General features: G+C 41.9%; 4 protein-coding genes and 1 long non-coding RNA gene across 8 annotated transcripts; 3 read left to right on the forward strand and 2 right to left on the reverse strand.

Moving 5' to 3' along the window:
• On the forward strand, nucleotides 1–19,036 carry LOC124194245. 3 transcript variants are annotated; one of them, XM_046588344.1, is made up of 15 exons: nucleotides 1–367; nucleotides 2,197–2,774; nucleotides 10,040–10,444; nucleotides 10,935–11,014; nucleotides 11,101–11,213; nucleotides 11,302–11,516; nucleotides 11,603–11,711; nucleotides 11,777–11,871; nucleotides 11,990–12,053; nucleotides 12,145–12,223; nucleotides 12,305–12,457; nucleotides 12,553–12,691; nucleotides 12,766–12,994; nucleotides 13,103–18,710; nucleotides 18,774–19,036. In XM_046588344.1, the coding sequence occupies exons 2-14, from the start codon at nucleotides 2,740–2,742 to the stop codon at nucleotides 13,271–13,273; spliced, it is 1,887 nt and encodes a 628-aa protein (XP_046444300.1). In that variant the 5' UTR covers nucleotides 1–367; nucleotides 2,197–2,739; the 3' UTR covers nucleotides 13,274–18,710; nucleotides 18,774–19,036. The 3 variants fall into 3 exon arrangements, with proteins under 3 accessions (XP_046444300.1, XP_046444302.1, XP_046444301.1); XM_046588346.1 differs by lacking the exon at nucleotides 1–367 and adding an exon at nucleotides 1,780–1,972; XM_046588345.1 differs by lacking the exon at nucleotides 1–367 and adding an exon at nucleotides 1,931–2,123.
• Nucleotides 15,295–17,428, reverse strand: LOC124194246 (proteoglycan 4-like). The gene is made up of 2 exons (XM_046588347.1): nucleotides 17,339–17,428; nucleotides 15,295–17,266 (listed from the first exon to the last, which is right to left on the reverse strand). The coding sequence occupies exons 1-2, from the start codon at nucleotides 17,396–17,398 to the stop codon at nucleotides 15,476–15,478; spliced, it is 1,851 nt and encodes a 616-aa protein (XP_046444303.1). The 5' UTR covers nucleotides 17,399–17,428; the 3' UTR covers nucleotides 15,295–15,475.
• Nucleotides 18,895–21,341, reverse strand: LOC124194247 (testis-specific gene A8 protein-like). Of its 2 annotated transcripts, XM_046588350.1 has the most exons (3): nucleotides 19,600–21,341; nucleotides 19,342–19,538; nucleotides 18,895–19,287 (listed from the first exon to the last, which is right to left on the reverse strand). In XM_046588350.1, exons 1-3 carry the CDS (start codon nucleotides 19,654–19,656, stop codon nucleotides 19,062–19,064), a joined length of 480 nt encoding a protein of 159 aa, XP_046444306.1. In that variant the 5' UTR covers nucleotides 19,657–21,341; the 3' UTR covers nucleotides 18,895–19,061. The 2 variants fall into 2 exon arrangements, with proteins under 2 accessions (XP_046444306.1, XP_046444305.1); XM_046588349.1 differs by having other exon boundaries at nucleotides 18,895–19,538.
• Nucleotides 21,341–26,797, forward strand: LOC124194243. Its single transcript, XM_046588336.1, has 8 exons — nucleotides 21,341–21,639; nucleotides 22,014–22,240; nucleotides 22,380–22,569; nucleotides 22,626–22,783; nucleotides 22,865–23,130; nucleotides 23,202–23,959; nucleotides 24,041–26,433; nucleotides 26,503–26,797. The coding sequence occupies exons 2-7, from the start codon at nucleotides 22,118–22,120 to the stop codon at nucleotides 26,329–26,331; spliced, it is 3,786 nt and encodes a 1,261-aa protein (XP_046444292.1). The 5' UTR covers nucleotides 21,341–21,639; nucleotides 22,014–22,117; the 3' UTR covers nucleotides 26,332–26,433; nucleotides 26,503–26,797.
• A 139-nt stretch (nucleotides 26,798–26,936) lies between these two features.
• On the forward strand, nucleotides 26,937–27,630 carry LOC124194250. Its single transcript, XR_006874690.1, has 3 exons — nucleotides 26,937–27,183; nucleotides 27,249–27,445; nucleotides 27,510–27,630. It is a non-coding gene; the product is annotated as an uncharacterized LOC124194250 (long non-coding RNA).
• The last annotated feature ends 349 nt before the right edge of the window (nucleotides 27,631–27,979 follow it).

The following is a 27,979-nucleotide window of genomic DNA, read 5'->3' on the forward strand; positions in this document are numbered from 1 at the left end:
TGACCAAGCAGCCGAAAAGATTCAGTCATTGAAAGCGAACAGACGAATCACGACTGTGAATGTGTACGAGTTGTATGTGTGTGTGTGTGTGCAATCCCATTGATAGTGTGTGGTAAAAACTGTGGGGCAAGGGATCGAATTCGCCTTAAGAAATAAAAAAGGACAGCAACACACACACACTCAGTGGGTCCAGCAGCAGCGTGATGGTGTTTCGGACTACGACAGCCACAGCTAAGGACGTGCATTTCCAGCCGATGTGGGCCTGACATATGGCTTACAATTGTCGTTAAATTTTTCAACTTAAAAACCACACCGACCTTGGCAGTGCTTGAATTTCATCGTCCGACGAAACCCAACCGACGACCAGGTAATCACGATACAACACGAGTGTCCCATCCTTAGTTTGAAAATTTTCTCTTTTCATTTTGGAAAGAGAGAGAGAGAATCAAAATATTGAACATATAACAAAGCCCCTCGAGGGATCTGCTAAAAAAGTCGCGATTATTTTCTTTTATTTTCGTGTTTGTCGTGTCCTCTTGTGGAGTATGACCTCATCGGAAAGAGCTGTTGATTAGATAGACACAATATAAGCAACAAATTCCTTTTTTTTTTATTTTTTGTGCGTGTTGTATATATACTCTGGTCGCCTTTTAGTGATTCTCGTTCGGCTGCTCCCAGCCGAATAACTTTAACAACAACAAGCTCCACCCATCATATAATACCGGCGCCGGTCATTATACATGTTAGGATAACGAATGGATGGAGCCAAAGAGAGAGAGAGTTATAATCTAAGTACACAGTGTAGTAGTAGTGGTGGTAGTCAGAGATGGAGATCTTTTTTAGAAATTGTTTTTGAAAAAAGTCGAATAACTTTGTCCATTTCTTGCAGTTGTCGTGTTAAGTTTTTATTTCCATTTGTCTTGTCACTTTTTCTTATTCCTTTTTTCTTTTCTCCTTCTGTTTGTATTCCATTGACTCGGGAAAAAGACGTTAATCAACTTGGCTAACTGGTTTCTGTGACCTTTACCGATTCGACTAATTCTTCTTCAAATTGTCAGCCAATGTCGTTGGTTGAATTCAAACGCCCCGCTCGTTTCCTATGCAAGTGTCGGTTGTTGTTGCAAACACAATCGACAACTTCAAGGTGAAATTTTGAAAATCTGATGGCAAGGCTGCTGCGCTTGCCGTCTGTAACTCGATGACGTCAGTTGAATGCCAATCGGTAATTTAGACGCCCCGAAAAAACATTCCGTTGGGTCCCGTCTGGTTGTTGTTGTGGTGGTGGGGGGCTCCTTTTGTTGTTCGCACGCGTGTTTTTGTGATGATCGTGTGTCGTCGTTTAATATTCAATTGACGACGCCGACCCGCGAACGCCGTCATCCGATCTGATTGGGTCCTCTCATCCCGTCTGTTTTCTTTTCGCCATTCAATACGTGATCATCTCTAATGGCGTTTTGTGTTTCAACCGGCTTCGTGAATGCCCTCGAGGTCTTCAACGTCCTTGGCTAATTTTCTTCTTCTTCTTCTTCTTTTTCTGTTGTTTCATTCCTCTTCTTTATGTATTAAAGGAAAACAATCGATACATCACCACCACCAGCCCCCAAAGGGCCTTCGTTCGTATATATTTTACGATGACCAGCCATTGGGCTGTGTCTGCACGATTTTATAGCTCTACCAGCCAGAGAGTATGTTTTGGCAGAATGAAGAGGCAGGCAGGCAGGCAGGCAGGCAGCAATTTTTGCCTTTTTAAAATTCTTTCTTTTCAAATCTCGCCAATCGGTTACGGGGTTCCAGTCGCGCCGCTGGAGTCCAGCACACACTACTCCTAGTGAGGGCGCGCGTTCGAGTGTGTGGCTGGCGTCCGTGAGAGAGAGAAAGAAGGAGAAGAAGAAGAAAGAGTCGAGAGTTCTAAAAGTGGAGAGCGGGACCATTCCACCTTTCAGTTGGCAGTTTGGCGTCTGCCGTCCAACAGGTGCGGGTCTTTCTCGCTCCCGGAATTTTTCTTGTTTTTTTTTCTTATTATTATTATTGTTGTTATTATTTTCCGCGTTTATCTCTGTACACTGACGTGCACGTGGGAAAGTTTTATATTCCGTGGCAGATTCAAATGATTTCAGTCAAAAGTACCAAAAATCGAGTCGAGTGCGAATATTCTCTGTTCCGTTCCTGATTTCCGTGTTTTTATTGTTTTTCCAGATTGAGCCTGGATTGGCTGGTGGTGGTGGTGGTGGCTGTTGCTGGATTGTCGAGTGGTGCGGAATAGCGGACCGCACGAAAAGACGAGCCCTGGCACCCAACCTGCGATCCACCGTCGTCGTAGCCGCCGACGCCGCCTCGTCTTCCCTGTCGTGTCCGCACGACACGAAAGGCCATGGCCGTTCTGCCTCTTCGCTTATACGGCGATCCCGACAGCAACAACAACAACAACAACCTTCTGCCCGCAACCACAACCACCCAACAAACGTCAACGGGTCGTCCAATCCCAAGCAGCAGCAGCGACTGCAGAAAGAAGGCGGATATTCCTCATTTTCTCGCTCTCCATCGGTTGTTGTTGTCGATTCCTGCGGTAGTTGTTGTTGCGACCACATTGGCACGCCGGCCGCTTTCCTCTTTCATCCGTCAGCTCTGCCCAAGCGGCTGCAAAACGTTCTCGACGATAAGAAGCGATTGACGTTGACGTCTAAGCGTCCAGCGTCCGACTCGACCCGCCGCCGTCACATCATCGCCGGACGGACGGCGATGTCCGACAACTTCATTTACGGCGACATCACAAGGTAAATAAATAAATCATAAGCGATTCTCTTTCTCTCCTACGTACAGCATTCCTTAATTTTTTCTCCAGTTGTTATCGGTTTCCTTCTCTCTCTCTCTTTCTCGTTGTTTTTATCTCTTTTTCCTCTTTGGCCTTATCTCACGTGATCTCACTCGCTATTGGTCGGACGTGACGTCTTGTAGCGTCGCTTCTAATAACACACACCCCACCCGAAAAAGCTTTAAAAATAGAAGCCGACGTCATTGTGCTTCGTTTTTCTTCTGCCTTGTGTGTGTGTGTGCGCGCGGGTAAAAGGGGCCGCGCGGACGGCCGCCATGTCTTTTTTTCACGGACCGAGAGGGGGGGCCCGTGAACCGCGCGCTCCCGTTCTATCAATAGCCGCTCTGGCCGAGCTTGGAGTAACCCACCACACCGACAAGTAAAACAGGAAGAAAAGAATAGACCGGGTTCCTTTTTCCGTCCAATTCTTTTTGCGACGGCTCAGGCAGAAGACGAAAAGGCCAGTGATCCTAAAGATGAAGCCGACGAAATTCATTTCCAGCCGTCATGTCATGAAACTCGGCCGACCGAAATTCCGTCCGTGAATGGCCGTCACATTCTGCCTGACGTTTGGACTTTGGGACGTGCCAAGTCTGTCGTGTATGCACACTGGCAACTATAGCGTCGCAAAATGATTAAGCCGACGCAATCAACAACAACAACAACAAAAGAAAAGTTATATCACATGGCGGAACGTTCGCCGGCACTGGCCATTTTCTGCTTCTCTGAATTTGGCCAAAATTGGGGAGAGAGATTGTGAACGCGGGATTAGATGTTATTTACAAGAGATGATGATGAAGCAGTTTAGTCAATAAGAATTTGGCGCGTATCGCATGTTTCGGTACTTGGGAACTCTCCGTGTAGGTTCCGACTGCTGGGCGATGACATCACGACTGTTGATGTCACACGAGTTTCTACGGTAGTACAACGGCCGTGCCAAACTTGACTTTTTTTGGTCAAAAGCAGAAAAAGGAGGGAAACGGCACATGGGACGAGACAGTTTCTGATGTAATCGCCCACCTTGTCTCTCCCTTTTTGAATAATTACTGCGCACCACCAACCGTAGACTCTGGGGCGCGCAGTTTGAAAAAGAGAAATGAGACGGAATAAGTTTGACTGTGTGTCCCTAGCAACAGACGATCAACAGCAAGAAGAAGAAGAAGAAGAAGAGTCTCCTTTAAAGAGATGGGGAAAGAAAAAAAAAAGGGCTCGGCATCGAGTCAAAAAATGAACACGCAAATGGAAAATGAAAAATGTTCTGGCCGCTAGAAAAACTTGTCCCGCATTTTCGTTTTCCACCGCAAATTTGCCCATTTTTCATATTATTTGATACTCCATACAATGTCTCGTTTCTTTTTGCTCATCATTAAGTTTTATTTTAATTTTAAATCCGGACGATGGAAATGATGGAAGGAGACAGTGTTGTTTGGGTGACTCTCCCATCCGGTGTGGGGTGGGCCACGATAGAAGAGGGGGGAGGGGAGCTTTTGCGGGTTTATAATATATACGGTTTGGTTTCGGTTAGGACATCCACCCAAAAGAGGGGGGAATGAACAAAAAAAAGAAAAACAACACGCTGCTGCATTCACGAACGAAGCGAAAGAAGAGAGAAAAAGGGAATGAATAAGAGTCCCGTCCGTCCAGCCAAAAATCAAGCGCCCCGTCGGCACAGAGCGCCGCGTAGTTGAGCCGCTCACGTCATCGACATACTTAGATCTTTTTTCCTTTTTATTTTTTCATTTTATTTTAACAACATTTTCTGGCGCGCGCGCGCGACCGAGCTCGTCTGTTCGTGATGTGTGTTGAACGGTTCTCGATTTGATTCCTGCAGGGGAACCTTTTTTTTTTCTTTTTTATTTATTTGCCTTTTTGTTTCCTACATTTCAAAAAAGTTATGCCTTTACTCCTTCCGTATTGGTGGATACTAAAAATATCCGAAAAACCCGTCATCTTTTTATTTTTACTTTTCGTCGCGGATATTTTCTTTTTCTTTTTTTTTTCTCGTTGATTATTTTGATAGCCATTTTTGTTTTGGGGTCGGATAAAAAGGGGAGACACACAAAATGAAGGGAAATTAAAGTTTTATTTGAAATTTGAAAATGATTTATGTAATACCGGGTTGTTGTCCTCCCCTTTTAACATCTTTTTCTGCTGGTCGTTTTCGTCAGGAAGAAATTATAAAGGAACAGACTGTGAAACCGATTGAGTCTTTCTCAGTTCCTTGTTTGGACACTTGTCGTACGTGTTAAGAATTATTGGAATTGAACGTTTCCCTAATGGTGGGGGCTCGTTTTTTTTGTTTCTTTATTTTTCTCTTTTGAAATATTTTTGTGTTTGTGGAGTCCTTGATGGCCGATGCAGGAGAGCAAAGAGACCGAGCGAGTCAAAGAGAAGAGAAAAGGAATGATATTATACCAACAGCGATCGGTGCCAAGGTTGCGTGTGACTTGTGCCTTTGGACTTTGGAGGTCGTCGTCACGCTGCGATTCGCCCCTCCTGTCGTAGTAGCCGCCGACAGCAGCACATCGAAAAAGGGCAAAAGATGAGGGAAGAATTTGATTTTTCACATCTTTGTCTTTCCGATCCTCATTTCGTATAACGACCACCATTTCATAAGATTTATTCTTCCAACCGACGACTGATCTGAATCCATTGAACGCTCCCGATCGCCAGTCACGATTTCTTCTTTCGGGAAACCAAAAATTCAAATTCAATTGACCCGCCCCCCCGCACTCGGCTGTGTGATGAGCTTTTAATGATTTCCAGAGAGAGTCGAGGCGATGGTTAATGATGATGATGATGTCATCCGTCGTGAGAGAGCTGCTGGCGTGCAAAGGCATTTGATCGCGTCGAGGAACTCGACTCGCTTTTGTGTTTCGTGCAGAATTTTTCTGTTTCAGTTTTTGTTGTTTTGTTTTTCTCCAGCCGCCGAAATGTTTTAACGAATTTTCGTTTGACTAGGACAAGGTCGGCATTTTTGCCCATCGACACCTTTTATAGTTTGACAGTCCAATGATTCACGCCGTAGGAGTTCACGCCGTCGATGTTTGCGTGTCAATTGCTCTCGAGAAAATCTCGTCTTGACGTCATCACTTGTTAGAGGACACACTCGAAGAGGGAGAGGTTTTCCAAGAAGAAACACACACGTGACCAATGCGAAAATGAACAGCGTGATGACCTAATCGCTTTTGATATATTTTTCTCATATCTTTTTTTCGTTTATTGGCTTCAAACCAGTGGGGAGAAAAATCCTGTGCGGCGTATCAAATTTGGTCGCCGTAAAAGGTCATCTTTTCTCTTCACTCGTTTGCTGTTGTTGTTGTTGCTCTGGCGTGATGATAATGATCGACTGACAATGAAATAAGTCTCCCTTCTTTCTGGCCTATCGCCGTCATCATTCATGGGCGTTGGTCGCCACACCAAAAGGCTCCTTAAATAGAAATTACAAACTCGCGCACACACACAGGAAAAGTCCTGTCTCCTATATATAAAGAGAATCTGTTTGGCTCTCCCCCTGCTTTCTTCATTGTAGTCAATCATCTTCCGTCATCCTTCCTCGTGAATGACGTCACTTTTTTTTCTTCGTCTCCTCCCTCCCCATAAAAAAAAATGTTTCAAAATAACGAAACCATCCAGACCAGATGTCAAAATGTTTAACGGCTATAGGGATCAAGTTGGATAGTTTTAAGAGCCACCCGGACCCCAGCGAACCCCCCCTCCAACATCCGTCAGTTGTCATTTTCAATCACGCAAAAGTCTTGAGCTCCAACACTTTTTTGGCAATGTCTCGTTTGGCTTTTTGTTGTTGTCTCTTCCCGTTTGTTTTTTGACGGACGACGTCGTTCGTTAACTTGGATGTCGTCGTCGACGTCCGGCGTGCCACAGTCGCCATTCAGTGCGTGCAAAAAGATTTCCCGTTTGCAATATGACAAAAAGCGGATCCTGGAGAATGGCAACGTCGTCGACGTGACATTGGAATTGGGTCAAACTTTTCGCTTGAGCATTTCGTTGGTTGTTTTCACTTCGACATCTTTATGTCTTTGATATTTTCGTCAAACGTTTATTATTGTCTCCGTCTGGGTCCTTGTGTATTTGGGACTCGTGTGCACACATCAGAGATAACAAGACTTTTGTACACATAGTAGTCTCGCTCATTTATTTTTCCGACGATGACGTCTGCTCCTAGATTTCCCTCTTAACGACCACGACCGCGCGCCAATGGCGAAACGAGTTTGGTTTTATTCTGTTTTTTCCCCCTCCGTTTGTCCGCCTAGGATCTTGTGCAATTTTTAACAAAATTTTTTTTATTTTTAAGCAACGAAAAAATGTTGCGCGTTTTCATTGACCGCAAATGCGGTGGTTTCGAGCGTAAAATAAAACCCGTACGCTCGGCAGTTGCGTCATCATTCCGCCCCGTTTTGAAATACCCGAAAGGAAGGAAAACGGCTCGAATTGGTGAAAATGTTTTGTTTGTTTGTTTGTTTTTTCTCAAGTCAACGGACGTAGGTAGCAAACAGCTGGCGTCTTGCGTCACACGCCGTACGTCTGTACTGTACAATTTACACAATAGTGGACTTGTGTGTGATGGATTGCGTACAGGCATCGCGAAGATATTCACGAACGAATTTGATCCACTGAGAAACTTTTTTCGTGGATTAGATAATCCACGTTGAAAGGATGACTGCATGAAAATGCATTTTACTTTTATCGCACGTTGCCTCCATAGAGGCTGCTGCTTATCTGATAGAGTTTCGAGTATTTGAATAGTTGTGTCAGTTCCATATTGGATCACCTGTGGGCGTAGTCCATTGTACAATGTCTTCTCTTCTCTTACCTGCGTTTTTATTGTGGATTTTTAAAACCGGCGTTCCGTGTTGTTGTTGTTGTTGTTGTTGTTGTTTTATTATTTTATTTTCTTCGGTGCGGAAAGGAATGGCAATAACCATCAAACGTCGGACCCCGGAGTCCGAATGCGATGAAATAAAAATTTCGGCAGAAAAGGAAATGAATCACTTGATTATAATCGCGCGGTGACTGGCCAGTGGTGCCAGGTACGGGCGTCAGGAAAAACTTGAAATAGTCATCGCACAACTTCTCTCTCTCTCTCTTTTGGATGGGGGGAAATAATTCTGAGTCAATATCTCGGAATATTACACAACACCGCAACAATAAGCGGCATCGATATTTTATTTCCCGGTGAAATTTGAATACGCAGAAAGAAAATAATTGTTTTGAATTATTGCGCGCTCGCGCGGTACCTTTTCGGTCGAAACGAGGATGATATTATTATTTTTTCCAGTCGTGACATCATCATTGCCGACGTGAGAGTTGACGCTATTGTTGACACAGAAAAAGACAAACATTTTTAAAATCCTGTTGCGCCATCCCGATTACGTACACTCGAAACGTGTGTGTGTCTATACGCACACCTGGTGGTGCCTCCTCCCACTGTGTTGCCAAGGCCTACCTACTTGATACTTTTTGTATTATTTATTTTTGTTTCTAAACCAGGAAAAAAAAAAGATTTCACGAAGGGGCGTTGTGAACGATTTCAATCACGCTCCCCCCCTCTCGAAATGTTTTTTTTTTCTTCTTCTTCTGGTAGTAGGGAGATTGGGTGGAGTGCACAATGTACATTTTCATCGGAATGATGAAGTCAGACACTGCAGATGCAGCTGTGCGCTCACCTCGTCGGCGCACGGGTGGAAACAACAACAACAATCAACGAATCAGAAACCGAGAAGAAATCATTTCGAACGTTATCTAAAGGGTGTCCATTTTTCCGTGCGATGACGCCACCACCGTCCCTTTTCTTATTCAGAAAAATATAAGATTCTTATTCTCGATCCGCCACTTACTCCACCTGTGCTTCGCTCGGTTAGATTTCAAATCCCGCGCTGCTACTGCTACACAGAAGGCAAAAGCCAATGGCCTTGTGTGTTGCGTTCAAGTGCCCGATTGTCCAGTTTCTCTCTGTCCGTTTCTTTTTTTTCGTGTGTGCACTTTTTCTGACCCTCGAGGCTTCGATGACTTCAGCGGTGAGTCAAATAATCATAAAAGCAAAAAAAAAGGAAAAAGAAAAAGAAAAAGAAAGAATCCCGCGTGATGCCGTCATCGTGGGCGCTCTGGTGGGACCCTACCGCATCTTGAGCTCGGCTTCAAGTAATGGAACAAGACGGGACTGGAATATACGACACATGTGGGCTCGATCAAAGGAAAAAAAAAACAGGATTCGACATGGACGAGTACGAGAATCGCAACGGACGTTGATCGATTGATTGAGTTTGTTAACTTCTTCTGTTTTTTTTGCCCGAATCATCAGGTCCGTTCATATTCGGCTTTTTTTTTTGTTGGGTTCGGGACCTTAAATGGAATCTCCTCTACACGCTCGAGAATGAAAAGAAAGAAAGAAAAACGGCACCGTTTTATTTATACAGTCCTATCAAAAGTTGCGCTGCTTTTGGCGTGTAATGTTGTATAAAACTGCCGGGGCCGGTGTGTGTGTGTGGGCGGGCGATTTGAACGCTGCCTCGGGACACCAACCCTAATCTGTCATGGGTCGTCACCTTTTAAGTTGTTCTCCGCTGCTGCTGCTGCTGCTGGCTGACTACTACTATGGTGGTGTAGTTCAACACAGAAAAGAAGTTAGATCATCAGTTTTTAAAATAGGGTATTAGGTAGTTGTTGGTTGGTTGGACTCACTTTGATATTCTGACACACCGGGCTGAGGTCATCATCGCTATCTTTTTCCATGTTGTGGCTGAGCGATAACTTGTTTTTTTCTTTCTCCCCCCTTGTGGTGTCGTTGTGGTTCACCTGTTGGCTAATGGATGGGAGGCTCATTCTCTATCCTCCCCACGTCATCTATAACTACTACACCAGGCTCTACTACGCCTCTCTCACACACTCTCTCTCCTTCTTATTTTTCTTCTTCTTCCCACTCTTGCGGTTGCTTAGTATTCATCTGCTCTCCGCTCGTTCACTTGTCTCGTTTGTAGTCGTTGCCTCATTTTCTCTTTTCAATTTTCATTTGTTTTCTTTCTTCTTTCTTCTTCGCTGTTGTTGTTGTTGTTGTTGTTTCCTTTCCTCGTTTCTTCACCTGCCGCCATTCCAGTGAATTCTCGTTCAGTTCAGTTTGAGACGTCGTCGGCTCACCACACTCTATTTTGTTTTTTTGCCATTTCTCCCGCACCCCCGTGGGTTGTTGTTGTTGTTGCCGTTTGACAGAGAGTTGTACGAGATATGGTGCCGCGTGGTGCCCAACGGCAGCGCCGTCGTCAGTGAAACCCAGCGGCTGCAATCGCTCTTCCACCAGGCCAGCGTCTACCCGTCGCAGTCGCAGATCCTGGAGATGATCCATTGCGCCAGAGAGCGCGAACTGGTGCAGGTACCACAGCAACAACAGCAGCAGCAGCAGCAAAGCCAATCTCAACAGGAGGAGGAGCCCGTTGTAGTCCCTTCGTCGGCGTCGGCCGTCATGACGTCCGCCGTCAATTGCTCACCGACCGATCCTCGGGATTCGTCGAGATCCAAAGACCAGACGGACGGATGCGGACTCCAGCAGCGCAACTATTTGACGTTTGGCGAATTCTGTCTCTTCGCCAACGAGTTGCGCAAATGCTACGAACGAGAGTAAGTCAATTATTTGAGAGAAAACGTGAAATGTTTGGTGGCCTTTTTCTTTTCTTTTCTTTTTGAAAATGATTTATTTTTTTTTTCTGGTGGCCGGACTGGGCTGGATGATGAGAGGAGGCAGTGGGGGGAGGGGGGAACGACTGGGCACTACGTGGTTCATTAATTCGGTGGCCGTGGGCGAAACCATCTACCCTTTTTGTCTGTTGATTATTTATGATGTAGACATAGAGAGGAACGAAAGAGAGACTGTGAAATGTATTTATGGCCACTAACGTAATAGTTGGATGAATGTTTGTTTCACGTGAGATGGTATCGGCTGGCTTTGGGGGAGAACCGGTCGATGGCGCCATAAGCCTCCTAACTTGACTCTCGAGATAGAATACTAGTAGGAAAAAAAAAGGCCCTTTAGGAATATATAGAATCAAGCGGTTATGATTTTCTTTTTTCGAAAATTTATTTAAACATTTTTTCTGGTTGCGTGCCGCAGGATACCTCGACCGACGCAATTGTCGAAATTGGTCGACATCAAGGGCAACGACAAGAAGATGACCGACCGCAAGATCTCAAGTTGTTTTTTTTTTTGAAGATTTTCAATTATTATTTTTCTTTTAAATTGAAATGTGGGTCGATTTGCCAATTTATTTTCCGTGCAGAATCTGCCGCCAAGTATCAGGTTTTCCTGGGCGGTTCGTGCAATCCAACCACGTGGAGGCAAGACATTGCCATTCCGCTCCTGAAGAATTGGGGTTTAACCTACTTCAATCCAGTACGATCGCCTTTTCCTTTTTTTATTAAATTAAAATTCATAAAAAAAAAGTGGCGACGCTAATCAATAATCCATTATTGACTAGCAGCAAGTGCCGCAATGGGGGCCGGAATTGATCGAGAAGGAGCACCAAGCCAAACAGACGGCCGATGTTCTGTTTTTCGTCATCGACCGACAGACGCGGAGTGTGGCCACCATCGTCGAAGCCGCTTATTACACGGCGGCGCAAAAGACGTTTGTCCTCGTCATTCATCCGCTGGATGGACCTGGACAGCTCATCCAGGGTGAGCCCATCACGGAACGGTAAATACAAAAAAACAGGAATTCTTGTTTAAGTTTAATTTTCCTTTCTAATTTCGTTGTTATTTAAAACAAAAACAAAACAAAAGGGAATACGAAGATTTAGCCACGGGCCAACTCGTCCTGCAGGATATGGTGGAACGGCTGGGCATACCTGTTTTTAATAACATCAGATCTGCGCTTGATTGCACTGCAAAGGTTCTAGATTAGAGAAAACATTTCTTGTGTCATTTCACAACATTCAATTATAACAATTATTGCAGATATTACGAGAACGAATCACTGTCCAAGAACTGGGACTCAGCGATGGCATTAATCCGTTGAAATATCCTCATTACCCCATCGGCGACAAGTTGATGTAAGACCTTTTTATTTTGCCGTAAACACGTCCGAGAGAACAATTTTTCCATGATGCTATTTTTTTTTCGTTTTCTTCTTTCTCTCTTCAAATAATGCCGACGGGCGTTGTTATATAGTAAACTGCGCGATGCGTTCAACGCACTGGATACGAGCAATTCGGGTGAAATCAGCATGGCGGATGTAAGTTTTGATTGCGCCTCGTTCTTTTCTGGCCCGACTGTCATTGAACTCATTTTCCGTTTCCAAAAATTAATTTTGAAAAAAAAAAAAGGTCTGCATGGCCTTTCGCATTCTCACCAACAGAGATCTCTCGGTCGAGGATTTGAAGAACATTGTGGCAAGCAGCAACGGTAAACTCTTTAACGACTAATAAAAACAAAAATCAGCAGAGTTTGGGTGTTGACGTGTGTTTTTCGCCCAAATTTTTGTAGAGCAAGCCTCGGTATCTTTCGATCAGTTTTGCTGCATTTTGACCGAGTTTCGCAATCTGCCACCCGATAACCAAAGACGCTTGTGGGACGTGATGGTCAGCAAGGCCGCAACCTTGCTCTACTCGGTGGTCTCGCCCGTATCTCGGATACTCTGTAACGCCAAAATGAGATTTTTTTTCGTTTGGGGAAAATTTGAAACTTGACTCTTTGACTTTTTTTTCTTGTGATGGATGGATGGATGGATACAGGCCGACCCAGTCCAAAAGGAGTGGCGCGATGCGACAGTTCCTCGCCAGAGGTGACAGTGGGCGGAGCACGGGATATCTATTTGGGAGGATCCTGCGGGTCTACCACCTGGCGCGAACAGACGGCCATCCCGTTACTCAAGTAACCGAGAAAGAATTGTCCGTTAAACGGATTTTTTGGGGTAATATATTCATCCTCTCTTTCATTGTACACAGGAAGAGTGGGCTGACATACTTTAATCCGCAAACGTGCGGCTGGAGTCGGCGATTTATCCCGATCGAGGCGGCGGCCATGGACGCCAGCCGGGTCTTATTGTTTGTTGTCTCGCGTGAAACCCGTTCCCTTTCGTCTATGGCCTTGGCCGCCCACTACATCGGACTCGGCTGCAATTTGGTCCTTTGCATCCAGCGGCTGCCCGACAATGCGGAAATCAACGGAGATCGGGTCGGTTGATGGCCAAAGAAAAACAGCCAGAGCAAAAACAACAACAACATCTGTCTGTTGTTGTTTTCATTCACAATTCAGATGACTCATAATGTTTCTCATTTTCAGCTTTCGGCTTTCGCCATCAAGGACTACAACCGCGGTCGAAATTACCTTTCCGATTTGGCAAACCGCGAGGGAATCCCGGTCTTTGACGAAGTCAAAGAGGCCGTCGAATGTGCCATCCAGCGCTGCCTGCAGCACAACCAACAAACTCAAACGCAACAGCAACAACGATGAAAATTGGTTCAGCTATCAGTTTTTGTTTTCTATTCTCCCCTTTTGTCTGATTTTTTTTTGTGGTCTTCATTAATTATTTTTTAAACAATTCCTGTGTGAAAGTGTCCTTTGATCTTGATTTTTCCGGGACAGCGATGTGACTTCGTCTACTCCGCAGCAATTCATAATTCACCGATTCAACAAAATCGGCAGCAGCTTTTTCCAAAGTCGCTTTATTATTTTTTTTTGTCAAGTGAAACAAGACAACTAGACTACTGGACAAGAAGAATTTGAGAAAGTGAGCAACAAAACCAAACTTTTGAGCAGGTGTAAGGCCAATTTTTTTGTTTAATTGTCTTAATCCACACGTTAGTGGATCCCTAACAACGACGATGATATTATCTTGCGCCGGGTGTGTCTGTGTGTGTGTGTCTGTGTGTCTTCGTTTTTTTTTAAAGGAAAAAAACAACGTTATCGCGTCCAATCACGAGCCCAATCTCTTAATCTGTGCGTGTCTGTGTGGGTGAATTTACGACATCAAAAACTGATGGGCCTTTTTTCTCCAGGAAGGAGCCAGGAAAAAAAGAGTGGATCACTTTGTTTTTCGTTCATGTCTTCTTCTTCCTCCCTCGATTCGATTTAAAGCTGCTAATTTCTCTTAGTGTCCGCTATATGTAATCACCACATGTGTACGTGTAACCCTGGAGCTCTCAGGTGTAATCAACGCTGCCCCTTCGTTGCTTTGACAAACTTTTTCATGTGACTTTTGATTGATTCGTTTTGTTTTTTGTTTTTTTGTTTTTTTTCAGTTCTGATATATTTGTATCTTGATTTTCACCCAACTATTTTGTATTTCTTTTTGTATCGTTTGGCTAGCGGGTCTTGTACATTTGACGCGTTCGCGGCCTGGGCCATCCAGCTGCCAACACAACACACCCAGCAGCGCACTACCCTCCCAATCACTTAAAAACAAGTTGAATATCTTTTCTTTTCTTTTTTTTTCCTAATCACTTTTTCAATCACTTATACAGTCTCTATATTATTTGTTGGTTATTTTGTTGTCGGTTTGGGAACGAAATTTGTTTCTCGTATGTGTGTGTCGTTGATGCAGGCCAATCAGTTTTTTTTTTTTTGTCTTTCTACCTTTCGGTGCTATCACGACTTTTAGTAGAGCGAGAAGAAACATTTTTTCGAGGCAGTTACAAGTACAACGGTGGCGGCTTTTAATAAGCGTCTATGTAGAACGAAACACAAAAAGGAGTGAAATCATTCATTGCCTTTCGTTCTCAATTTTTTTATTTCTTAGCATGAGATTTACTATCTGATTTGCAAATGATTGCCTAACACACACAAAAAAACAAACAAACAATAGCAACCATCATTTTCGAAAGAAATGAAAAACAGAATTGAAACGTGACAATCGAAATTTCTACGCTATTCCGCGCGTCAAAGGGGAACAACCCGATTGCATCGATTTAACCGGTTGATTTATACATATTATATATATAATTATTATTATGATATCGTGAGCTCGTGTGTCTTATTCTTATTTTTTTCGCGAATTATTTTTTTGTGTTAAATACTTTTTATAACTTGTAAAACTGGTTTCAATAGACAACACCCACTCATTTTGTTAACAAAAGTCTCCCACCTGCAGTCTTCATCTTTTTTTTCCGTTGCTGGAAAACTAATGCGCAATCCAAAATTGAAAGTTTCGTTGAAACGTCTGGAAACTACTTAATGAGAGATTTACAGAGCAATGCCCCTCCCCCCCTTCCTAAAGGTGAATGTGGACACTGCTGCAGTCGTCAGCAAATTTATCGTCATGATTTATTCAACATGCTAGGTAAGTCCTTTGGATTCTAAAACTAGTTCTGATATTTTTTTTTTATTTCGAGAATTGTTTTAATTAAAAACTGATACAAAGATTTTTTATTCCTCATAGGTAACCCTTGGTATTGCCGCCGGATACTAATCGAATGAAGATTTGGAGGAGTTCGGCGAATGCAAGGTAGGATCAAATTAACTTGTTTTTGAGAATATCCAGTTTAGTTCAAATTTTATTGACAAATTCACCAATGAGAAAACCGATAAGAGAATCGAACCTATAGCTCCGCTTGAACAAAAGTTCAACGTTAGTTTTGATTTAAATTAGTAAAAGGATTTAGTACTTTATATATTTAATTATTTTGCGTTAGAATTTCTGTTGTCCTCAAAGTTGCGTTAGACTTTCGGTGTAACTGGAAGCGGCTTCGTCGTTACTGGCGTGTGGACAGTCGACTGCATTGGAGAAAGTTTAACTGGTGGTCTGGTTGTTGGGTTGACTGGTTTTCTAGTCGTCACACGTGATCCTGTGGCGCTTGGACGGACGGTCGTACCCTGGCGAGCTCGACGTGTCACCGGGATCGGGGCCCTAGTTGAAACTTTTCGACCGAAAACCGGAGTTGTGTTGCTTGGTACCGAGGGTTTCTTCGTGGTAGCAATCGGCTTCTTCGTGGTAGCGACAGGCTTCATTGTGATAGTTTCAGGCTTCTTTGTCGTCATGTTATTAGCTTGTCTTTTGTCTCGCCGGATTGGCATAGGAGCTTCAGTATTAACGACAAATGTGGAAGGAGTCGTCTTAACTGTGGTTACCTCGGCAGTTGTGTTGTTACTCATCGATTCGGCTACGTGAGTTGGTTTTTCAGTTGGAATTGCAGAGACAACCGTGACGGGCTCCACCGCAAAATGGGCTGGTTTTTCTGTAGAATTTTGCGGAGCAGTAGTTGTAAGCTTGGCCATTTCTGGAACAGTTTGGACGGCAGGTTTTTCAGTAGAATTGACGGAATTTACCGCAGCAACAGTGGAAAGCTTTGCCATCTCTGGAACAACTTGGGCTGCAGGTTTTTCAGTAGAATTTTGCGCAGCAACAGTAGTTTCGGCAGTGGTAAGCTTGGCCAATTCTGGAGCAGGTTGGACTGCAGGTTTTTCGGTAGAACTTATTGCAGCAATAGTGGTAAGCTTGGTAACCTCTGGAACAGTTTGAACTGCAGGTTTTTCAGTAGAATTTACCGCAGCAACAGTGGTAAGCTTGGCCATCTCTGGAACAGCTTGGACTTCAGGTTTTTCAGTAGAACTTATTTCAGCAGCAGTGGTAAGCTTAGCCAATTCTGGAACAATTTGGACTGCTGGTTTTTCTGTAGAATTTACCGCAGCAACAGTGGTAAGCTTGGCCAATTCTGGAGCAGGTTGGACTGCAGGTTTTTCAGTAGAACTTATTGCAGCAATAGTGGTAAGCTTGGTAACCTCTGGAACAGTTTGAACTACAGGTTTTTCAGTAGAATTTTGCGCAGCAGCAGTGGTAAGTTTGGTCATCTCTGGAACAATTTGGACTGCAGGTTTTTCAGTGGAATTGAGTAAAGCAGCAGTGGTAAGCTTGGTTATCTCTGGAACAACCTGAACTGTTGGTTTTTCAGTCGAATGTTCAGCAATAGCCGCATTTGTGTTTGCCATCGGAACGGCAGTTGTGACGCTTGCTTTGCTAACTGTTTCAACGGTAACATTGACAGATTTATCTGTAGCATTCAAAGAAAGAATGGCAGGCTTCACCGACATTACTTCTTCGACCATCGGAGTCGCCGTGATAATCTGATGCGCAGTAACTGCAGTCGGGACAGCTTTGTTGGTTGTTTCGGCAAAAACAAGGGCTGGTTTTTGGGTGGAAGATACTGGCAGAGCGGTGGTTGCATTCATCGATTGAATGTGATCTGTGTTGGTCGAGATAACTGGGGTAGCGGTCAGGGGGGTTGAATGAATCATCTCGGGAGCTGCTGGTTTGTTCGTCGTTTCAGAAACAGTTGCGGGTTTCTCAGAAGCAATAACGACGACAGATTTGGCTGGGATAATGGAAAAAGTATGCGCATCCATTGCCACAGGGACGGATTTGACCGTTGTGACGTGTTCATCCTCATGGGACTCGTGGCTGTCTTTGCTGTTAGATTTTTGATTCGCGTTATGAGCTTCTGACATACATCCCTGCAATTGAAATTTAGATTTTTAATTGAATTAGATTAGTCGACTTTTTTTTTATTTATAAGATAATTGTACCTCTGTGGGGCACGTCAGGGCACCCACCGTTACCAAGGTAAAGATGAACAAGCACTTCATGGTGATGTTCTGAACTGAGACGCTTGTATGATCGAAATGTTACATCGGGACATGATTTTATAGCCGGCTCCAATGGGAGGAGTCCCCGCACTGTGGCGCGCCAGTTATCGTCATTTCATTAAGGATTCCGCTGACATGTCGATATTAACTTACCGGATGCTATGAGGCCAACATTTTTAGAGTTGCAGGTCGTCGCCTATATAGTCACCTTGGTCAGAGTTAGTATAGGTAGGATGACACGAACTTTTTTGAAAAAATCCATTCTGTAATCGTGTATTGGATCTAGTTTGCCGCCTTCCATACTAACGACGATTAATGACTAAGTAAGTTACAACATCGTTTTTCCCATTCCTTTGTTGTTCGTTTAGTTGAAACCATTAAGGTCATTGTCGTTAGGACTGCAACTTGCTGTATGAGCGCAATAAAGAAAGTAATCCGTCGAAAAAACAACAATATTGTGGAAAATTTTAAGCACTCACATCTGCAATGTGATTCTCATATTTATACTCAAGTTAGAAAGTGATGGCGACTTGATAATTTTGTGCGTTTCTAACTTTCAGACTTTCTCTATATTAATGCCATCACGTGACTTCCATTCGGTATTAGCCTTGTTCATTATCCGGAATACCAATTCAATTTTCTGGAAAACCCACATTTATAGAAACAGCTCGAATCTCGCTATTTTATTGACACCATTGACACACATGTAGTTGACGAATCAGTGAGTTGCAAAATTTCGATATTTGAATTTTACATCGCCGTAACAGGGTTTTGCTTTGTATCCCAATTTTTTCCTTGAAAAATTTACCAGTCAGAATGTGGTAATAATCGTCATCGTAAAAAAACCAGAATTCCGAAATTTGTATGACGGGAAAAGTCATATGCTTGTCACCTGTCGTGTGATCACGAGTTATTTGTTGTTCATTGTTGAGAAACGGCCAGTAAAATCTAGCCAAGTTTACGCAATAGCAAAATTATTCTAAGAAACTTCCGGTAATTAATGCAAGTTTATTTTTGCTCCACAGCAGTTTTTGATTGTTCAACTTAACTCGCAGAATATAGAATTGAATGTTCTAGTCGAGCACATCACGAATATCCACACTCGTTTTCCTTTCCCGTTGCTTTACGGACGACGTTTCAATAGGCGAATATGTAGAAGTCAACTTTGTAAAATTAAGACGTAACTTATCCCATCCCAGCCGATTCAGCAGACGTGACGATACCGGTGAAATCATGATTCGCACAAATGTTTATTTTCTTTCAACAATTAAGCGACAAAGCCGACGAGTTACCAAGAATATTCACAGGAAAAGTAAGCAATCTATTTCCAGTTTATTTTTGTAAATTTCATATGATAACCAGATTAAATTTGAAGGGTATGCCGGTGGTCATGCATAAAACACGCCAATTTGGATCTTCGAAATAATTGCAGTATGCCTTATTGAATTTGCCAAATTTCGAACGCATCGCACTCTAAAAACAACTGAAAAGGCAAGTAGTCACATATTTTCTTTGTATTTTTTCTTTTAAAACATGCGAACCCAACTAGATAAATTTATAGAAGAACTGTCACCATTTGTTTCGTATCATTAACATACCTCAGTTAATTAAAATAATTCATCTAAAAGTCACCGTGAACTTTCGTGAAAATTCGTTTATGTAGTTAATGTTTTACGGTAGTCTTAGCGGTAGTTGCGTGTGGTGCAGCAGTGGCTTCACGGGACTTCCTGGTCACAGCCTTTGGGGTAGTATGCGGTGCAGCAGTGGCTTCACGGGACTTCCTGGTCACAGCCTTTGGGGTAGTATGCGGGGCAGCAGAGGCTTCACGGGACTTCCTGGTCACAGCCTTTGGGGTAGTATGCGGGGCAGCAGAGGCTTCACGGGACTTCCTGGTCACAGCCTTTGGGGTAGTATGCGGGGCAGCAGAGGCTTCACGGGACTTCCTGGTCACAGCCTTTGGGGTAGTATGCGGGGCAGCAGTGACCTCTCGTTCTTTGCGGACTGGGACGATTGTAGCTAATATTACTGATTCAGTCTTAGTCGAATTGGCTGCAGACTTCACAGCTGAGGTAACATCGTCCAATTTTTTGGCTCCGTTTTCAGCCTCATGATGCGTTGCCTTACCTTCGGTAGTGGACCCCTGAACAATTGATTAAAATAAGCAAAATAAGCAAAAGATGTTGTAAGAATTTTTAAATTACCTTGATCGAACTAGTAAGGACACCCAGGACCAAGACAAAAAAGAGAAAGCACTTCATTTTGATCTTTGATGCTCGGTTGTCACTTCCTAGAATGAAAATCTAGCGAATTGCGACATTATTATATAGTCGGCTACAATGGGAGGAGTCTTAAGGTCGTACCAGTCGGATCGGTCTCGAGATAATTACGGATTCTGTTAACATATTGATTCCAATAACCTTGCTGGTGAAGAATGAGCTAATGAATTAGTAACCAAAATGATAAACCCAATTTAAAAAAAAAGAAAAAAAAAACGAAATGTCCCCGTTATGCCTATCTTACTCAGTTCTCTATTCTATTTCAATCTGTTAATTTATTTTGATCACCAGGGCTAGCCTTCCATCTTTTTGTCTAAGAATTCTATATTTAAAGATGATTTCAGTGAATTTAAAATCTAGTTGGCCTTGTTGGGTCGACATCAAGAAATAACAACTCGTCGTGTTAAAGCGTGTTTTGTTTTGATTATTTGTGTTAAAGGCTTAAAGCGTGATGGGATAGCAACTTTTCATTCGTCTCCAATATCAATCCTTTACAAAAAATGGATTTTTTTAATCAATGCAAGTAATTTGAAAACCCTAACATTAATTTTAATTAAGCTTAAATTAGTTCAAGTATATGGTAGTTATATGCATTGCAACATTTTTTAACTGTCCAAAGTGTAGCATGTGCATGTATTTGCTTGATCAAATCGTTTCTTTCTACGTCAGATTTAAATGAATATATTTTAAAATAATAGATATTTCGTTGTTTTAAATAATCCTGATTCACGCGGGTGCTTTCAAAATTTTAAAATGAAACCAGTATCAGGTGCTTCGGCCATCATGGGAAAAAATTCTGATGTAAATGTGTCAAGTCACCCAATACTGCCATCATGTGATTCGCAAATTTATTTGGGCGGTGGTTCTTGTTATTATTTTTAGATTTAGCTGGTAACAACTAGCGATGCTTATGCTTGCGTAAGCGAAAATATCTGGCTCCTTACGTCACAAAACAACTTGAAAAAAAATGTAAAAATTGATGTTCTCGATTTCCTTGGAAATCCGTAATCATCATATTTGAACTCCACAATAAATAGAATGTAGAAAACTAGGTCATATGATTTTTTCTGAAATAATATCCCTATTGGTTGAAATCAGAAATAATATTGTTGCCACTTTTGCCGAACTGCACGTTTGATTTAATTAGATTTTGAAAAGCAATGAAGATTTATCGGAATTGGTATTTTGTTATTCCTTAAAAAAAATACTAAAGGGTATCGATTTAACAATATTTTTTGTTTCGTTCGTGGATTAAGTTGTTTTGTGTTTGCCGCCTTTTGCTTCCGTGTCAGTTGTTTTGTGTTTGCCGCCTTTTGCTTCCGTGTCCCAACTCACGGAACCACGATCCGAGTCCTTGTGCTGTCTGGTCAAATTATTTCAGGTATCCTTGGTTTAACTGTCACATTTCTTTTTTATACAATGCGTAGAGTGGTTTCGTCGAAGATGCGGTGCTTGAAAAGTACTTTATAAACGTCAATGGATTTTATTTCCTAAATCCAAAGGAACCTCCCGGTGTTAGGACGACGACGCTGTTGTTTGCTGAAATAATTGCTATGGATTCGTGTGATATCATTTGATTTCAACAGCAGAACGCGGCTAAAATAAAATTATGTGTTAGTTTTAACCTAAAGTGAATGAAAATACCGACTAAATACAAATGAATGTTTTAACTGTGTGTGTGTTATTTGCAATTTTTTTAAATCGTGTTGTTAAGAATAAAACCGAAGACATGGACACACGGTATAATAAAGATGAAGTGTGTGGAGCCACGAGCCATAGAAGACCGAGGATTTTTAGTTGCCATGACATTATTCCTGCAATTTAATTTTCCATTTTTTTAGTCCGCAGTTTACCGTCTTCAATGTTCTTCAAGAACATTGGGAAAAAAGAATAAAAGATGGCCGATCTACTGAAGTACTCATCATCCTCGTTGTGTAAAGGCGTAAGATTCTGACAATTTTTAAGGTTACCAGTATTACTTTTGTATTAATTCAAGATAATATAAGCTAGAAAAAATAAGAAATATGTTTTCGGAACATATGACGATCGAAATTCATCTGAAATCCACTAATTTAATTTTTAAAAATATGTGTCCACAACAAATATTGAGAATGGGCATGTTAACTGATTAGTCTAGATCAAATTCAAATTAGATTGATGAAAATGTTTATGTGAAAGAATGTGTAGTATTCCTGGGCTGAGTTATATTTTCATTTAGATGAGAAATGACTGAGTGTTTAAAATTCATAGCAGAGATGATTTATAACTCAACATAGCGTTACCAAGTAAAGGACAACATTATTTTGGCATGACTATAATTGTAGCATTTTACTTCACAGGTTAAATTTGAACTTACTTGCACCTTGCACGATCAAAAAGCTGTGATTCTAAAAGACTGGGGAGGCCAGGCAACTGCCAGGAATCTGAATATTCTGGTAGCATTATGAGCACCCGTTCCAGGAGTGTTGGAAAAAGTTTGCAACTAACATTTAAACAGCAGGGTTCTATGCGTGATAGATGTGTACACAAATTCAAAGGCAGAGATGAAAATTTGAAACTAAATAAGGTACGTACCCTCACAACATCATGTCAGACCATGTGAAGCCCCATAAAAAAAAAATATTTATGGGTGTGAAACTGGCAAAAGAAGTAGCAATAATTCAAATTTTAAAAGATGTGGAAAATCATTTGATTATTCTGACCAGACTGATGAAATGGAGAATAATTTAGAAGATCCTACTTCCAGAGTATCTGAACCAAAATGCAAGAGAGAAGGAAGAAAAAGAAGGGTGGACCTGAAGTGTTTCCAGCCAACAGACTGGTTGTCTTCAATAAAGCCGTGTAAATCACCTTTCTATCCTCAAGTGGGAGATGAAGTCATGTACTTTAAACAAGGTATGTTCATTTAACTAGCTATTTTTAAATTTAAATTAACTTCATTCCTATCATAGGTCATGAAATGTATGTAGCTGCTGTGCAACAAAAAAATCTTTATGAAATCAACCCAGATTTACTTCCTTGGACTAAACAGATCATTCGGCAACAAGAGTGGGTTAAAATCATTGGTATAGAGTTTGAGATCAAACCACCGAGACTTGTATGCTTGAAAGTGAGTTGAATTGGTATTAGTTTATTTTTGCTATACAGTATCTTCGGGTTCTATGTTCTATTTGATACGTTTTATTTACAGCTCGGAATAATCGATCCGGTCAGTGGATTATTAACGCGAAAATGTTTTTCTATCGAATATCATGATATGGACGACATTCCGGATTTCTTGGTGTTAAAACAGGATTATGATAAGGCCGTTAAGCGCCCCTGGAAGCGTTTGCAACAATTCCGAAGTCTCATGAATGATGATTGCGGAGTTCAAATGTGGTGGGAAGGACAATTCATAAAAAGTGAACCATTGGACGCTAAGTTTCCTGAGTCCATGTTCTTGTGCTACTGCGTCAGGTCTGTTTTCAACATTCATTACTAATCATTAAGGGTAGCGTTTCTTTTATTTATTATTTTTTTTTTCACAGGTGGGATAATGGTGATCGTGAACCTCTTAGCCCATGGGAATTGGAAAATATTGATCCAGGTAGAAGACCTTGTAGGACTGGTGCCAGTGTTAATTTACTGCCGATTGAGATTTGTAGCTCGTTGTACACACCACAAACCTGTGATTGGCCCCCCCTAGGTGATCGAGATTTCGAATGTGATCGAATATCCAAAGGAATTAGCCAAGTCATGAGTCTTTATGAGGCTAAACATTTTTGTGCACCCGTCAACCTTGAATTGTTCCCTGCCTACGCTTTTACCGTCAAATACCCAATGGATCTTTCGACTATCAAAGCTAGACTTGAACATCGCTTTTATCGTCGCGCAGCTGCAGTCGAGTACGATGTTCTTCGTATACGCACCAACGCGCTCATATTCAACGATCCCGAAAAATCTGATATTGTTATTAACTCTTCCATCATCTCTGACTTATGCCTGGAAATTATCCGAAACAGTGACCTTGATATCTCAACATTTTATCGTGAACTCCTGGAAAAGTACAAAGTTCATGGAATTAAAGTAAAGGGGTCAGTGGTAAAGCTTCCCGTTGCAAAACATCAAATCGAACATTCGACTTCTTTCGCTCTTACTTTCACCAACGTTGTTACTGGTTCGAGCCGTTCATCGACATCAAAACAGAAATTAGTAATCAATCCTACCCAGGGATCTTCTTCATTTGTGTCATCAAACCATGCTTCTGTCAAGCTCTCCTCATCTTTAACCGTTGAACCTATTGTTGGTAATTATTCAATATTCATAAGTGAAACATTAAAAAAAGAATAAGTACTTACATCGATATTTTTTAAAAATATTCTTGCAGATAATTTGACCACGGATAACAGCCTTAGCTTGACTCACCAGAACAGCCGCAACTCTGAGACTGCCAACACAAGCAGAATGATAAAGAAAGTTACCAGTCCGATTGGCGTAGAAGTTGAGCAGTCGTTTAAACGAAGGAAAACAACATCGTTAATCGCTCCGACAGCCATTTCCAGCGACGAGCAATTTTCAGGCACAACTATTCAAGAGTGCGATACTTCTTTGTCTACTTATGTCAACCAAAATGCACCAGTGACCACGAAGAATATTTTGAAAAGGAAGAGTGTGACGAAAGAAAATCTTGATCCTACATGTACTACGGTATCTTCATTGCCTAGGGTGGGCAGTGATGGAACTCTGGCAGTCAATACTACAGAGCATGTCAATTCCCACGACTGCTCAAGTATGGGAATTTGCGAAGAAAGCAGCGTCCTCTCCCAAAATGAGATTTTTTCTCCAATGAACAATCATCTGAACTTCACAAGAATTCTACCAGCAGAAAAGAATCCACGCTTGTTCATTCCTAACAAAACGCCTGTTAGTGTTCCAATTACTCCTTTTCCCACTCCTATTCCTATCGCCATTTCCACACCTGTGCAAGTTTGTCCAGAGACATCATCATTGTCTACAAACATTTTACTGAAAAAAGCGGATAAATATGCGTCGAAGAGCTTGTTATCTAAAAATCTATTTGGTTCTGAGAAAAGGATCAATTCCAGAAAATTGAAATCGGGTGGATGGAGTGTTTCATTACACGACTTCCCCTCCAAAAAAGCTTGCACCCTAGTAGAAGATAAATCACCACAATCGTGTCTACCACAACAAGTTTTGTTGTTTGAAAGAGATGAAATGGAGTCGTGTTTTTCTTCGAACACTTTACATCAATGTCCCGAAGCCAAAACGATATCTGCGCCTTCAGTTACTCAAGAAATCTCGACACCTGATGCCAAAGCGATGATTGACTCATATCCTACCGTTTCGGCGTTTTTAAATTTAGACACTAAATCGAAACAGAGAGAAGATCATACTCAAGTAGAAGATCCCCGTGCTTCATTTGCCATTCCATCGATTCAAAGTCCACCGACGTTCCCATCCACAGACGAACTTATTGAAAAAATCCTTGCTGACGCTAAACGCCCTATTCTGAAGGAGAAAGCTAGCAAGAAGTCAGAAAAGAAAAAAAAGGTAAAATCAAAATCGTCTGTCATTCCACGTTTGTCGAAGACAAACAATGATTGCCTAGAACCCTTGCAAGCAAAATCGAAGCACAAGAAAATTCATGCCAGAGTTGAATATCTCCCCGCTTTAAATGCCATTCCTGTCAACACTAAATCGAAACAGAGAGAAGATCATACTCAAGCAGAAGATCCCCGTCCTTCATTTGCCATTCCATCGATTCAAAGTCCACCAACGTTCCCATCCACAGACGAACTTATTGAAAAAATCCTTGCTAAAGCTAAACGCCCTATTCTGAAGGAGAAAGCTAGCAAGAAGTCAGAAAAGAAAAAAAAGGTAAAATCAAAATCGTCTATCATTCCACGTTTGTCGAAGACAAACAATGATTGCCTAGAACCCTTGCAAGCAAAATCGAAACACAAGAAAATTCATGCCAGAGTTGAATATCTCCCCGCTTTAAATGCCATTCCTGTCGAGGAAAACCAAAACCAATCTGTACAAAATGAGGTTACGCTCACGCCTACGAATTTTGTCGACGGTGATTCATATGAAAAGGGTAGAACCACTTCTACTCCAAAGGAGTTGCCCGCGCTGGAATGTCAAGTCGTTGTCTCTACAAACAAAACTATCTCCAAAGAAAAGAAGCACAGATCCTCTGAAGCAACTTGTCACAACCAACAGTCTGTATTTTCTGAAGAAAGCGAACTTACTTCATCTGAATCCGTTGATGCACTTATCGAAAAGATTCTTGCTGAATCCAAGCGCGGTATTCTGAAGCAAAAGACTAGCAGGAACAAATCGGAAAAGAAGAAAGAAAGTAAAGTACGTGCCATGCCCATTTCGCGTTTGTTGATGTTAGACAAAGATTGCAAAGAACCTCCAAAAAGAAAATCGAAGCACGGAAGAAATTGTACCCGAGTTACCGATCATTCTGCGTTCAATGAAGAAGGCGGATCAATTTTTATTCAATCCGATGATGCAATTATTCAAGAAATTCTTGCTGAAGCCAAAAGTTCCGTTCTGAAGAAGAAGACCAGCAAGAGAAGGACGTCAGACATTTCGCGTTCGTCGAGCAAGGATTGCCACCAAAATGGGAGTAAATATCTCGGCTTTTAAGAGAACCATCTAAATTGTTAGAAGAACACATCCAATACAGAACAGCAAATAACATCTCAGCGAATAAGGGTCACCTACAAATTCATCACTCTTAAGTCTGAGGTAAGCTTGAAATTTTTACTGGTGTTATTAAGCTAAATTAAAATGAACTTGAATACTCATTTGTTAAAGGGATGTTCTCAGCATCAACCAAGAAGCCTACATCACTTTGAAGAAAGAGAAAACAAACAATTTGAAACGTAGAAAGTTGATGCTTCCATATCCTCAGTAATCCAGAAAAATAAATGTCGATGAAGTACTCCCGGTTGCAGGAGTGCGAAACTCACACTATAGCCTACGTCAGATAATATTTTGAAAAATTGTATCCATTTAAGGTTTTCTATTTAAATTAAACACATTGCCTAATTTTGTTCTTATGAAATTTGTATTAAACAAGATGATTATCACATACACTCTTGGAAACAAATACTCAGATTGTCAGGTCTTCTCAGCCCCATTTTCCATGGACGTACAAATCGAAATTAAATGAGATCGTTGTCGGCTTACCATTCAAAGATTTGATATTTGAAGCTACTGCTCCAGTCGATCTGGAAACTGATCGGCGATAAAGGCAGGTAAATGCTTCATCTATCACACTTGGCGATTTTTATTAATTTTTTTTTATTTGTTTTTATTTTAGGTTTTTTTTTAGTCTGCTCGCCCGTTGCACATGAAGTGCATAGGGTCGCATTTCCGACTTCAACGTCAGACAGTAGGCGTATTGGCCCAGATGAACGAGATCGCTGTAGCCAACCGTAGCCAACGGCAACAAACCTTTATCACCTACATTATACCAGTGGCCTAAAGCACCAGGTAATAGGAAACATTTTTATTTCTCTTTAATCCATAGCTAATCAGTATTTTATTCTTTTCAACAGATCTAGAAACATAAAGGTGATGGAATTCGTCTTTACGGTCAATTGAGTTCGACCGTATCACGAAGTGAAACATCTAGTCAGTAGTAATCAGAGTAATGTGATTGTGAGCCGCCGGGAGCCTGTTACTACTCAACACGAGGTCGCTGGACACTCGCAATCAAGAGAAACTACGCAATCTTCATTTAAATTAAATTTAGGTATATTTTCAACATGTTCCAACTGATGCAGTGTTTATTAATTATTTTTTAATTACCATTGCAGAGAACTTTACACCTGCAGACCAGCCGGCCGGCCAGTTTGCATGTCCTTCACGCTTGAAGGTCGCGGTGAACATTACGTGTAAAACTGTCAATGCGGTGGTGAAGAGGTTGGGTGAGAAAGGTACGTGTTTCATCATTATCAAGCAGGTATAATAGCCGCAAGGCTCAGCCATTTGGTATTCATTTTGATATTTGATGTTGTAGACCCATCCCCAGCAACGCCAACCTAAAGAAGGAAAGGCCAGTTTGCATTTTCTTCATGCTCGAAGGTCACGGAGATCATTACATAAAACGTATCATGCGACGGCGGAGAGGTTGGGTGAGAAAGGTACGTGTTTCATCATTATCAAACAGGTATAATAGCCGCAAGGCTCAGCCATTTGATATTCATTTTGATATTTGTTGTTGTAGACCCATCCCCAGCAACGCCAACCTAAAGAAGGAAAGGCCAGTTTGCATTTTCTTCATACT

This window comes from Daphnia pulex, chromosome 5, assembly GCF_021134715.1.
Source record: "Daphnia pulex isolate KAP4 chromosome 5, ASM2113471v1".
Taxonomy (NCBI): domain Eukaryota; kingdom Metazoa; phylum Arthropoda; class Branchiopoda; order Diplostraca; family Daphniidae; genus Daphnia; species Daphnia pulex.

What these genes read in the sequence shown, in the direction of transcription:
- LOC124194245 (XM_046588344.1), top strand. Translation starts at nt 2,740, where the DNA reads ATGTCCGACAACTTCATTTACGGCGACATCACAAG. An exon ending in CCCATCGGCGACAAGTTGAT is followed by an intron (nt 11,872 to 11,989) that starts GTAAGACCTTTT and finishes GTTGTTATATAG; the next exon opens with TAAACTGCGCGATGCGTTCA. An exon ending in ACGGCCATCCCGTTACTCAA is followed by an intron (nt 12,692 to 12,765) that starts GTAACCGAGAAA and finishes CATTGTACACAG; the next exon opens with GAAGAGTGGGCTGACATACT.
- LOC124194246 (XM_046588347.1), bottom strand. Translation starts at nt 17,398, where the DNA reads ATGAAGTGCTTGTTCATCTTTACCTTGGTAACGGTGGGTGCCCTGACG. An exon ending in CCCTGACGTGCCCCACAGAG is followed by an intron (nt 17,267 to 17,338) that starts GTACAATTATCT and finishes TTTCAATTGCAG; the next exon opens with GGATGTATGTCAGAAGCTCA.
- LOC124194247 (XM_046588349.1), bottom strand. Translation starts at nt 19,656, where the DNA reads ATGAAGTGCTTTCTCTTTTTTGTCTTGGTCCTGGGTGTCCTTACTAGT. An exon ending in TCCTTACTAGTTCGATCAAG is followed by an intron (nt 19,539 to 19,599) that starts GTAATTTAAAAA and finishes TCAATTGTTCAG; the next exon opens with GGGTCCACTACCGAAGGTAA.
- LOC124194243 (XM_046588336.1), top strand. Translation starts at nt 22,118, where the DNA reads ATGAGCACCCGTTCCAGGAGTGTTGGAAAAAGTTTGCAACTAACATTT. An exon ending in AGTCATGTACTTTAAACAAG is followed by an intron (nt 22,570 to 22,625) that starts GTATGTTCATTT and finishes TTCCTATCATAG; the next exon opens with GTCATGAAATGTATGTAGCT. An exon ending in AACCGTTGAACCTATTGTTG is followed by an intron (nt 23,960 to 24,040) that starts GTAATTATTCAA and finishes ATATTCTTGCAG; the next exon opens with ATAATTTGACCACGGATAAC.